The 13,749-nt window shown below is 40.6% G+C and overlaps 2 protein-coding genes across 2 annotated transcripts in view; one reads left to right on the forward strand and one right to left on the reverse strand.

The window, feature by feature from the left end:
* Nucleotides 1-13,749, forward strand: part of LOC308080684 (protein NLRC3-like) — a 414,646-nt gene that overhangs the window by 225,085 nt on the left and 175,812 nt on the right. The gene's annotated exons all lie outside the window — the stretch shown is intronic.
* On the reverse strand, nucleotides 8,633-9,658 carry LOC308080486 (UDP-N-acetylglucosamine transporter-like; the record flags this gene model as incomplete). The annotated part of the gene is made up of 1 exon (XM_080422384.1): nucleotides 8,633-9,658. The coding sequence occupies one exon, from the start codon at nucleotides 9,656-9,658 to the stop codon at nucleotides 8,633-8,635; it is 1,026 nt and encodes a 341-aa protein (XP_080278510.1).

The raw sequence follows: 13,749 nt of genomic DNA on the forward strand, positions 1-13,749 counted from the left end.
TAATTCAAATTGTCTATACTTTTACTTCTACCCCACTACATCTCAGAGACAAATATTGTACTTTTACTCCACTACAATTATTTGAAAACTTTAGTTATTAGTTACTATGCAGATATAAATTATTATATTATAAAACATACATTAACCACGTTAGCCCTGTTTTATACCTAGGCTATTTGAAAATAGCCGATCTACAAGCTCACAAAGCGTCACATCGTGAAGCGTTGTGAGCTATTTTAGATCTGCTATTTTCAAACGTGTTTTTATAGTTTTACTTTTGGTACTTTTAAGTACATTTGGATACCAATACTTTTGTACTTTTACTTTTGTACATTTTTAATTCCGGACTTTTACTTGTAACAGAGTACTTCCTCTACATTGCAGTATTGATACTTTTACTTAAGTAAAACATTTGAGTACTTCTTCCACTACTGGTCGTGTAGGAGTTTCCTTGGAAATGGAGAATTTGTGAATAGAGTTTCTTGCCACCGTTAGCACCGTACTGCACGAGATTACTCTGTTATTATTAATCTGTTTAGCATGGTTGCTGTTCCTGGGACGCACTGTTCAATTTAGCTGCCAGAATACAATGAAAAGTCGATAAGTCCAAATCATATCCGATGAAGATGACACCTCATTCTTCACTTTGCTCCAAAACGGCATGTATCTTTATACATTGAATTTCTAAGTCATGTGGAGCTTAGATCGAGCTTTCCCTTCAACGATGGTTTGCAAAGGATCCTGTGTAATATATTAAATGGTCTCTCTGTCATTATTACAGCTCAGAATAGCACGTTTATAACTGATCCGTTTTATTTGAATGCCGCGCAGGGATTTTCCGCTGTGACAACTTACAATTCTTACTGTATCATATATATCTATGTACTGCACTGGGGCTCTGCCAGGATGTTTGAAGACTATATCTGTGGTCCCAGATGGTCCATGATGTAGTGATTTACAGAAGAGGGTGTGCATGAGGGTACGGAGGGACATGCCAGTGTGGGCCACGTGCACTGACATGGGGCAACACCAGGGATAATATGTGTGAAAACGCCAGGGCGCCTTGTCAGAGTAAATCACTGACCAGGTCCACACTGGTTGCCACAAACTCCTGTGATTGTCTCGCAAGTAACGATGCAGGTTCACAGATGAGAATCAGGGCCGGACTTACCGTTGGGCTAGGGTGGGCTGCATTTTTTTTATTTTTTATGATCAAATTGATATGTATACTACTCCACTTCAAGGAGTACATTTTTTTTGGACCGAAATAACCGAATTAAACCCGAAATAAAAAGAAAAACAACCCGAAAAAACCCGAAAAGGGGCGCGCGAGTGCATGCGTGCCAGGGGGACCTTGAAAATTACTCTAGCCCACGGGCCTCAACTCCTATAAATCCGGGCCTGATGAGAATGCACATTAAAGCGGTACTCTTTTATTTAACCCTAGAACCCTAATGTTGAAAATTGTCACACCATCACTAACGTTGGGTATATTTTACCCGATATAATTCCATTACAAATATTTCTCATCAAAATATATTAAAGGACAGCCATACATGGCAAATTGCGGTACTTTTCTTTAATATTTCATGGTAATCTGTATGGTAGAGTGTGTTAATACAATATAACTTATCTCCCTGCTCTTCTATGGAGACATTTAGATCGTGTCAAAGGTCATGTCTCACCTAGACACAGGATCTGACACGAATTTTGACCTGATGGTCAAGATTCAATTTATCCCCTGAGCAAGCAGGCAGGCTCTAATAGCTCAAAGGTAAAAATGTCAGCACTTGCGCAGGAAACCGGGTTCAAATCCGGGGTAGAAGAGGAAAGTTACATAGTGCAGCTTTAAGTTAACTAACCACATGAATTTTAGCGTGCTTATTCTGGGGCGAATATTTGATACAACATATAGGCGATTTACAGTACAAGAATCTGAATTGGCTCTTGTCACATCACAGGTTTACATGTGTAAAGAAGTGGGTGAAAGTTTTTTTCGTGCGCGCTCCATCATTTTGTAGTATTCCTGTGAGAAGAAAGAGAATACAGAGGTATGCGTGAGAGCAGAAGCTAAAGAGATGAAACAAATATTGTCGCTGTCGGGCCGAAATCTCTTATCTCCATATTCGTTTTGTGTTTTTTCGTAATTAATGCCCTATTTGATCATACTACAGCGTCAGACAAAAGCATCAAAAGAAGGAGATCTGCAAGCTTGTAGATATGCTACTTTTGCTATTTTTGAACAGTTTTGGACATGTGAGGTTTCCAACTGACAGAGACGATATACTGTATACAGATAACAAGCTCACAATGCTTCGCAACGCGACATGTTGTGAGCTTCTAAGGCGAAGAGATTTGGTGTCGAGGGAAAAAAGGAGTAGATCCAGTATAGAGCCCTGGGGGACTGCCTGGTGAAATGAAGTAAATATAAATAGACTTTATATTGTTTTTTCAAGTCAATAGCAATTCATAATAAACCCCCAGTTCAACAAAGGGATCCGTGTAGGAAATACAAAAACAAACACTTCCCAGTTTGAGAGTGGCTTAATTCTTATTAACATCACAGCCTGTTGAGGTTTAAGTGGATTTATCAAACAGCGGTACGTAATCACCAGAGATCCGGCTATTCATAATAAATCTAGTGCTCTCCAACATTATTTCCACCTTTTTGAAAGCGATGCACAGAACAAAACCAAAAATAGGGTTTAATAATAGTAATGAAGTAAGAGTGATTTTCTACATTTCGTTTTTGTGAACCTCCACAAAATTCCTCCTCTTTTTCATATACATATTGTTTGATATATTTATTTGAATGTTTAATGTCATAATGGAATCGATTGGGTTGAACCCTTGCCACATACGTCATAGATATGTCATAGACCAGTGATTCTCAAACTTTTTCATGTCAAGGACCCCCAAATTGATTTGTATTTGGCCGCGGACCCTCATCGGAAAATGTTTTGTGCCAGGGACCCCCAGAAGAGAAGATTTGTGTTAAAAAAAAGATCAACATTATTCAAAATGTTAAGACTTTCAAGATTTTTAAAATTTTTTAAAAAATAACAGATGTACAAGCTCGCAGCACATCACTTTGTGTCGTGCTGTGAGCCTGTATATCTGCTATTTTTGAATAGCCAACGTATGAAATATGGATAAAGGGGTTAAACTGATTGTTATTAACACATTTCGCTGGGGACCCCCTGGAACCTTGAATCTACAGAATACATTTTACATCTATGCTGGCTTCACACTTTTCTTCCCTGGTCACACACTGGAGGCTGTAACTGAGTGGGTTGCCTGGGGAAAAGGAAGGTCGCTGGTTTGCCCCCCCCTGCCCCTGTTAAGGCGGTTACACACCGGCGAATATGCGAATATACGCAAAATTCGGACTCGTTCCGAATAATTAAAAGACACTTTTTTCGCTCCGCGAAACTGGTGTGGAAGCTTGCATTGACTTTATAAGGTTTTTTAAAAAAAACGTATTATTCGCATGAAAAAAATCGCCCCGGTGTGTAAGGACCTTTAGGATTTAGAAAACATTTTTTAAGAATCGCCTCAGGTCTTAATGGGTTAAGAATGTCTGCCCTGAGACTGGGAGGTCAGGTTTCAATCCCTGGCCGAATCATACAGGACTATAAAAATGGGACCCAATGCCTCCCCGGCCTGCTTGGCATTCAGCATCAAGGGCTGGGGGTTAGGGGTATACGTCTGTGTGACATATTAGCGTCATGTCCAGGGGGTGTACTGTGCATCAAGCCGCCTCATGCTACAGAAAGAGAAGATAGGCTCCTGACCTATGGGCATCAAGCCCCCAGAGTTGCTGAGAAACATTGAAGCTGCCACCCCAGTGGCCAAAGCTGGAACTGCAGGCGGGGAGAAATACATGCACGCGCAAAACATACTGAGATATATTTATATTTATACATATAAATATGTAAACATATTATACATACATACATATGCATTTACATATAAATATGCATCTCGAGTGTATTTAATAAATATCTCGCGTTCAATCCTTGACACACGGGCTGCCGTAGAACGCAAAAAGGACACTAGTGCGCATGCTCATAACTCTATGGGGGGTCAAAATCGAACCAATAATTCTACTTCCGGCAGGTTTCCGGGTGCTTCAAAACGCCAGTGAGCACATTCATTGAAATGATAGCTGGCAATCCGCCCTCTAGTTATATTATACCTCTATGATGCATGCACATGGCTTGGGAACTATTGGTTACCACGGCTACTTAACCGCATAATGTGTCATTTTAGATTTTTTTTTGCTATAACCATTATTTTATACTTTGGGATATTCAAAAATAGCAGATATACAAGCTCATAACGAGCTTGCAGATCAGCAAATATTTTTGAAAAATCATGAACATTTGTGCAAATCTTTGAATATATATATTTTTTAAAGCGAACATTTTAACTCAAATCTTTGCTTCTGGGGATTCCACAAATGTCTTCTAAATCCTAACAGTTTATTGAAAAAACTTATGTTGCTTATAATCAGTGGTTCTCAAACTCAAACTTTTTCATGTCAAGGACCCCCAAAATGATATGTATTTGGTCGTGGACCCCCATCTCAAAATATTAATAAGACAAATGTTCGCTTTAAAATAGAAATTACTCATATATTTGCACACATTTTCAAAGGTTTTTCCAAAATGAGCTTGTACATCTGCTATTTTTGAATGTCCAAAGTATAATATAATTGCTATAGCTAAAATCTAAAATGACACATGTATGCGTTCTTGGATTGAATGGTAGAAAAGTGGTTCTAATGTTTGGTTTGAATTGAGTAATACCTGAACAACAATTTAAGGGGACTCAAAATTATTATAACAGTGTTGATAATTCAAAAACCTTGAGAATGAGGCGAGTGGAAAGCACCAACAGTCTTTCACTTCCACTTCATACCTGCTTGTATGACACATGCTAATAATACAAATACAAAGCTTGCAGTTTCCTGGGGGTTGCAATCGTTTATTTTTTACAAAATGCCAGCGAGGCATCCGTTTCCCAGCTTTATTGTCAGGAGAAAAAAGGAGTTATCTTCTCTTTTCTACTCTCTACTCTAAAATTGTACTTAAGTACAGTATACTTGAGTACATGTACTTAGTTACTTTCCACCACCCCTCTCTCTCTCTCTCTCTCTCTCTCTCTCTCTCTCTCTCTCTCTCTCTCTCTCTCTGTGTGTGTGTGATGCCAGCTGTACATGTTGATAGCAGACAGGTCAACAGTGTTCATATTGCCTCAGTCTGGCCACGTTTCTCTGCATCATTGGGCAACATTGTATGTCAGAAGATAGCGTCGCTGTTGAGCAGAAACCTCGTATCTCCATATTTCAACTGTAGTTTTTTTGGTAAATTAATGTTCTACTTTGTCATACAACAGTGTCATAGAAAAGTAGCAAAAATAGCTGATCTACAAGACAAGCTCACGATGAGATTTTAGATCGGCTATTTTGCCATAAAACAAATGTTTACAGCTAAAGTGAAAGTAGTTTTGATTGATTGATTGAATACTGTATTGAAACGAAGCTCAGTAGAATCCTAAGGTATATTTACAGAGAAAGGAAGGGTGGGGGCAGAGGATTCTACTATCAAGGTGTTCAAGTAGTTAAACTATGTTCTCTTTGTATTTTGAGGACAGGAATTATTTTAGGTTAGTTTTGAGTTTATAAATATTATAAATATTTTATAAATGAATATTGTTTTATAAATATTGAACCAATGAAAGGTATTAACTAGAGCTTTGTGATTCAATAACAACTACATCGGATCCAATTGGAACGCAGGTTTCTTTTCTCCATGTGCTGAAAAAAGCAACAGTTTCGGACAAAACACAAGGTTTCCACCGGACAGCGGACGATATAGGATGTCCAATACACTCCAAAGAAATGAATCCACAGAGCATTCTTTTGTGGTCCATGTCCAGATAATCCTCCCGATTGAAGGAAAAAAAAGGAACTTTCGCCCCAAAGGGGGGGGTGGGGGGGGAGAGGGGGGGGGAGAGGGGGGGGGTTCATTCTCAGAGGAAACGCTTTTTGAATTGCTTTTTTCCCCTCTTGTGCCGTGTGTCGTTTACCATATTGCGATTCAGCCAGACAGATAGGGAATGAACGGTTTGAAATGGTCAACTCCAGATTCTTTTTTTTCCCTTCTCCCCACCACCCTTGATTCAGAATCTTGGAACAAAACGGCAATCGTTGATTTAACCCATTCAATCCGGGAAAGCATCTCTGTTATTTTAGATTTCTTTGGCTATTCAAAAATAGAAGATCTACGAGTGCCGCGCTACGAGCTTGTAGATCTGCTACTTTTGAAAAATCGTGAAAATTTGTGCGAATCTTTGAATATATTTTCTACAAATGTCTTCTAAATCCTAACCGTTAAAAAAAAAAAAAACGTATATTTCTATATCAGTGGTTCTCAAACGTTTTCATGTCAAGGACCCCCAAAATGATATGTATTTGGCCGCGGACCCCCATCTCAAAATATTCTGTTCCAGGGACCCAAGCAAAGATTTGAGTTAAAACCGTTCGCTTTAAAAATATATATATTCAAAGATTTGCACACATTTTCACGATAAAAAAAGCCGCGCTATGAGCTTGTATATCTGCTATTTTTGAATAGTCAAAGAAATCTAAAATGACACAGATACGTTTCCGGATTGAATGGGTTAATTGAATTGATATGATTTACATTGTCGGGAGCAAACCGGCAAAGGAAGGAAGGAAGTGGAGGAGACGAGGAGAGATGGAAAGGAAAGGATGAGACGAGTCGGGACAAAAATCACACATGAGGGGGAAGCAATTATACTCTGTATACGTTTTTCATTATTTACTTTTCCCCCAGAGGCCCGTCGGCATCAAATCTCACAGAGGGCGAAAGTTTTTTTTTTGCACAATGCGTTCAGAATGTTGACGAATAACTGAAGAGAACCAAAGAAATGTCCCTTGTTTGTTGTCGCATGAATGTGGAAGCTTGTGCTCATGCATGGATTCAAGTTCTCAGTGACGCATTGAGAGCTTGTAGATATAGGCTATTTTCTCCTTTCACAAATCACACATTAGAACTTGGTCATACAAACAAAAAACTATTTTTATTGGATTTTTTTTGGTAACATGCCAATCACATCAGAGTATAACCAACAACTGTAAAATATAAAACAATAAAAGATTGACAGATAATTTGGTCAATGTTCCAGATGAGTACAAATAAAATAACACAAAAACAGAACAACAACAGACACTCTTGCCTTAATTCTCTCCCAGCACAAATCGTGCCCTCTTCCCTTACTCCCTCTGTCTCCTTAAAGTTGTACAATGCAGATTCACAAATAACGATTTTTAGCAACCTCTGCTGGTCACTACCGTCACTGCATACAATTTCCGTAGTCCTCGATTACCCAGAATTCCATTTGTTTTCACCGGAAGCCGGAAGCGTTTCAAAAAGCGATCTTTTAATTGTTTTATACTATCTGCGGATCGTTTCTCTTAGCCAGTGGAGCATTAGTTACCATGAGCTGTGCTTTCTTTTTCTGTTCTTTTTCGATCTTCCAATCCTACATTCTCTTAAAATCAGCGTGAGGTTCCTTTTTGTTATTAGCGCGGTAGTTCCTGGCCAAACAGGAAACCGTTGCGGTAGTTCCGTTTTCTGGCCAGATGACGTCATTTTCCCGGGAAAGTCCCCCCCGACAGCGTTCAATACAAAATATATAAATAAAAGGCTTCCGGGGGTGGGTGTTGTGAAACTTTTGCCACTCACAAAAGATATACAATTTAACTTTAGTTTTGTTGAAAACGTTACCTATTACTTTAAACAACAGTATACTGCTGGTGTGAATTTGGCTTGAGACGTAAATTAACTCAGTGAACCACTTAAGACTGAAGCACAGCGGGTCGTGACGCAACACTTTGTGAGCGTCTATATCTGTTATTTTTGTCACATTTTGAAACAAAACCACCTATATAAAAACATGGCCCTAAAATAGGGACACCATGGGGTTAATCAACAGTGGAATGAACACTCAGGTGGTGGGCCGTGCGATTATACTCCAAGGGGTGTAATTATTGCTCGAGCTCGGCTTAATATTTTCTCCTGGCTGGGGAAAGATCTTTTTGAAAAGGACATGTAATGAAGACTGATTTGTTTTTGCCCACTTCAATTCCAGGTCAGTGCAGGCTGACCTGAATAGGAACGATGATGGCAGCTAAATACATCATACATCAATTTTGGGGTCCTTGGCGTTAAAAAGTTTGAGAACCACTGGTGTAAACACATGCGCAGGTCCATGTTGGTTACCCACACAGCATGCCCGGCAAAAGTGTCCTCCTTTCTGAGATCCTGCTGGTGGCCACCCTACTTACAAGTTCATTTGGTTCCATTTGTACATTCTCAAGAGTTACTGACCTGTAAGGGTCCATTTGGACCGTCCTATGCCGAGAAACAGTGCCGTAGAGAAGCCATGCAGTGATTTCAAATAATAAAGTTTTCAAATATTTGTAGTGGAGTATAGAAAATTGGAAATACTCCAGGTAAGTAAAAAAATACCTCCAAATTGTACCTAAGTACAGTACTTGAGTAAATGCAGTGCACCACTGCTCTTCAGGTGGTAGTAGAGTTCAAACCTGGATTCTCTGGCCGTCTATATTTTGGGGGCGATTGGCAGCAGGACTGCGCTCGTAGCTGTAGAGAAATGTGGCAGCAATGACCAGAATCGCTCCTGGGAAGAAAGCACCAGTGGGATGAAAGTCATCTAACCAGAAATATGAAATGAATGCGGTCAAGATGATTGACAGGGAGGTAGCAAACCCTTTGAGGATGTTGTCGGCATATTTTATGACGGCCGATATAAGCAAGCCACCCAGAGCCTGCAAGACTATGACTGTGCACGTGATGCTGTTGTAGCCTTGAAATATTCCAGACTCTATCACCCTGCGTCCATCATACACCATCATCCCAATAGAGCCAAACGCAACGCTGAACAAACCGAGCTGTATATTACGAACCAACAGGCTGCTTTTGGTCTTCTTCACAATCTTCTCAAAGTAAACCCCGGCAAAACCACTGGTGATGCTGGCGATCAGCACAGCCACCAGTCCTATGAACTGGGTGCCTGCAGATCGCTGATTCAGTGGGCCTGTAGAGACGACCGGTCCAGTGGGCCACTGGACCAGCACTACACCGGCCATCAGTATGAGCATGGAGAGCCACTGGTGGATCCGGAGCCTCTTTCCCAGCATGGAGACCGAGAACAGCGCGGTGGTGAGGATCTTCAGCTGATACGTCACCTGGTAGGTGGCAGTGTCCAGGTTGGACAAAGCAGCAAAGAGCAGATTGTTCTGCAGGGTGTAGATGCCGGCGGGAATGGCTAACTTCAGGGTCTCCACGGGTTCACCCACAATCTCCTCCTTGAATACACGGTGCAGTGACGCGACACTGAACCGTTGCTCTCCGAAGATGAACAGGACGCAGGTGAAGATCTTGAGCAGCTCGGTCGACACCACGGCGGAGGATGCCAGGTAGGGGGGCCCGTCCTCCTGCTGGGTGCGCGAGTAGCGTATGGTGAGCACCAGGGTCACGGCCTGCACCACCAGCACGGCTAGTGACACGTATTTCCGCCACAACCTGTAGGACGGAGAAGACATGACCGTCGCCGCAGGCGGCTCCTCCCCGGGGCCAGTGGACACTGACATCAAGGGCTCTTCACTTGCTGTGTTGGCACTGCCGGTTCCGACACTCTCGGCTCCGACGTACAACTTGCTCGCCCTTAGGAGTAGGACTGCTCTGGACTCTCGGTTGCCAAAATGCTTTTTTGTTGTTCCTCTTGTACAGCACAGTTCCTCTCTCCTCCCACAAGTGTGTCCCTTTTATGCTCATGAATGGAGATCTCTGATGTCACCGGTGTGACATCATAGTGCTGACGTCATAGACTGGCCGCCAAGTACAATGATATTATTGCACTAAGTGGTGCAGCGAGCCCACAATAATAACTAATACATAATAAATATGGTCATGTCTGACGTCACAGTACTGACGTGCCAAACAACCAAATAACCCGGCCAAACAACCAAATAACCCGGCCAAACAACCAAATAACCCGGCCAAACAACCAAATAACCCGGCCAAACAACCAAATAACCCGGCCAATGCTGGGTACCAAAACCTGAACACATTAACCCCCGGCAAGCGGATGAGTGTTTTCTGCTTGTTTTTCATAAATTACACTTTGTTGTAAATATTGACATATCAGATGATGCATCACATTTGCTTTTTATTAGTACCAGGTGTATCCTGCACTGAACTTGGCTGTTTTCATTTGTAAATTAACAACAGAAAGCAGTACCACAGTACCCAGAGAGGCAAAAAATATGGATTATAAGTGAGCAGATAACGCTGTGTGTTCTGCACATACAGTAACACACCCACATACCAGCACACAAGACACTCGCATAAACGCACGCACGCACGCACGCACGCACGCACGCACGCACGCACGCACACACATACATTGGATCCATTGGAACACAGGTTATTATTCCCCCCCATTTCCTGAAAAGTAAACGTTTTGCCTATTATGTTTCATTGATCATAAAATATTAGAGATACAAACTTTTTTTAATTCATGTTTTTAATCAAAATTAAGATGATGCATTTAGGCGTATACAATACATTGTACTACATATGAAGGCACATCAATCATAAAGCAAAATACGAAAAAAAAACACAGAGGGATACATCAAATGAATTCATGACAAATAAATAATAATAAAAAAGAATACAAACATGAGTCGTGAGATTTTATCTTTTGCTTTAGTCCATGTGCTCATGCATAAAAAGGCGTGTGTTTGTTGCGAGAAGGCGGTGAGTTGCCCCCATTCCGGGAAGCCCCCCTCTGGCACTAGGGGAGCATCTGTGGCCCTCTCTTTTTGCATATGTCCCATGCCACTCAGTCGCATTCAATCATTTAGTCTCTGTGATTACGAATTAACAAGCCACCGCATTGCTCTTTTCTCCACTCCACTCGGGTCACTATCGTGCTCAGAAGTTGCATTTTTTTGAGTTTTTTTACAACTTCATTTAGCTTTTTTTTGTTATAAACATGTAAATAGCGTAACAAAAAAAATCATGAAACACATACCCCTCCCCTCTCCCACCCAATAGCAGTGGTGGAAAAAGTACTCCCATTTTTTACTTGAGTAAAAGTATCAATACTGCCATATAGAAATACTCTGTTACAACTAAAAGTCTGATATTCAAAATGTACTTGAGTAAAAGTACAAAAAGCATTGGCATCTAAATGTACTCAAAGTACCAAAAGTAAAAGTACTCATTATGCTGAATGTCCCATTTCAAGTTCTCAAACGTATACAAATCTTTTGAAAATAGCAGATCAACAAGTTCACAATGCGTCGCATTGTGAACTTGTACATCTGCTATTTTCAAAAGATGCTTATACACTTGAAATGGGACGCTCTGCATCTTCAGTATTTCTACATTGCAGTATAGATATGTTTACTTACAGTAAGTAAAGCAATTGAGTATACTTTTTCCACCACAGCTCTATATCTAAGTTTGAAGTTGCAACTTTTAAATTTAATTTGACAAAAAAAAAAGAAACACATCATAGCCTATATGTTTATCATCACATACCCAGCCTTCATTTCCCCTGGGTGACACAGGGGTTAATCAAGTTTCTCTCCAACGCCCTCCATGTTCAAGTCTGGTGAATTATTTGAAGGTGCACTTTGGCTAAAAAAAACAAAAAAACAGGATAAAAAACCTCCAGGCAAACCACAAAAGTCCAAGGCACTTTTCGTGAAGTTAAAAAGCTTTAACCCATCTAGACCGGGAAAGCATCTGACTGTGTCGTTTTTGGGGATTTCTTTGGCTATTCAAAAATAGCAGATATACAAGTTCATAGCGCGGCACCGAGTGCCGCGATGAACTTGTAGATCTGCTATTTTTTTGAAAAACCAATTCAATTATTCAAATATTCAAGCGTATATTTGTAACACAAATCTTTGCTTCTGGGGATTCCTGGAACAAAATATTTTACAAAATGTTTAAAAAATATGTATTCAAATATTTGCACACATTTTTTCCCCCCCACAATTTCCCCCCTCAAAAATAGCAGATCTACAAGCCTGTAGATCTGCTTTTTTTTGAATAGCCAAAGAAATCTCAAAATGACAGAGAAGCCTTTCCCGGATGGAATGGGTTAATGTCAGTCTTATGGTTCATAATGTAACAGCCAACATGTTTCTGCCGCCCTTCATTGGGGCAAACAGGGGGGGGGGGGAGACCTCGCTATATACAGTAGCAGATCTACAAGCTCTACAAAACGCGTCATGATGCAAGCTTGTAGATTGGCTATTCTGTTCTTTTCAACAAAAAAATATAGGAACGTATAAAAAAATATATACAAAAGAGTATAGCCTATACGATACTTGTATACTTTTACTCATGTAAATGTTTTTTAACACAGGACTTTTAAAACAGAGTATTTCTACACTGTGGTATTGCTTCTTTAATTAAGTGGGAGGGGGGGGCTATTCAAGGGGGTCCCCAGCAAAAGTAATTAATATAGCATCACAATCATTTTAACCACGTTATCCATTCATATGTTGGCTATTCAAAAACAGCAGATCTATGAGCTTGTACATCTCTTATTCTTGAAAATATATATTTTTTTTTAAGTTTTCGTTTTTTTTTTTTTTAAATCTTCTCTTCTTCGTCCTTCTGGGGGTCCCTGCAGCACAAAACGTTTTCGGATGGGAGTACGCGGCCAAATGCATGTCAATTTGAAAAAGTTTGGGAACCACTGCGGTACATCGCTTCTCTTGAGGGCTGGGAGATGAAGAGGCACAGCTGGGTGAAAAGATGCATATCTTGAGCATGATGGCGTGCTTTCCATTTCAAAGAGCTTATCGGTACTACCAGCGTTATATATATATATAGAGAGAGTTGCTTTGATCTCGCCGCAAAGCGGGACGTTGCCTCCTGTGTAGTTCCAAACATTGGAACTTACTCATTGAGAGCATTTCCGCATTCCATTCTTACAACGGGAGTCTGTGCTATAGTGACGCAACACAGCGTCACACGAGCTTGTAGATCTGCTATTTTTGAATTTGTTTGAAATATCAAAAATGTTTCAGATCGGGGTCCGCGGCCAAATATATATATCAATTTGGGGGGTCGTTGACATGAAAAAGTTGGAGAACCACTTTATACGTTTTATTGTATTAACATACTCTACCAAAACATTTTATTCATTAAAAAAAAGTTACATAGTGCTGCTTTAATTACTTGATTGATAGCAAAAAAAAAATGCAGATCTATTATGCTCACAATGCGTCGCATCTTTTTCTTTTCGCCTGGTGTTTTCATCAGGATGGGGGACCATTATGTTAGCACTTAGAGAACACCTAGTGCCTGTCTGCACCAGAACGGAACATCAATCGATGTATAAGCACTCAACTCGAGTGTTATTATTTTTAATTGTGCCGAAAACCAGGACAATTTCAAAGCGAATGTTGAAAAACCTGGGACATTTTAGAGTTTTAACCAGATAAAACCTCGGCAATCATCCATGGTCAGTTGTTCTCAAGGCTTTCTGGATCAGAGCCCACTTGAAACATCTCAAACGTGTTCACAGCCCAGTGCACGTATACTCCTACGGGCTGGGTGGGGGGGAGGGGGGGCACCTGTCAGCGGGGAGTGTTGGGCGGGAGGAGTA

This window comes from Gymnoscopelus braueri (genome assembly GCF_963280865.1).
Source record: "Gymnoscopelus braueri genome assembly, chromosome: 24".
Classification (NCBI taxonomy): Eukaryota; Metazoa; Chordata; class Actinopteri; order Myctophiformes; family Myctophidae; genus Gymnoscopelus; species Gymnoscopelus braueri.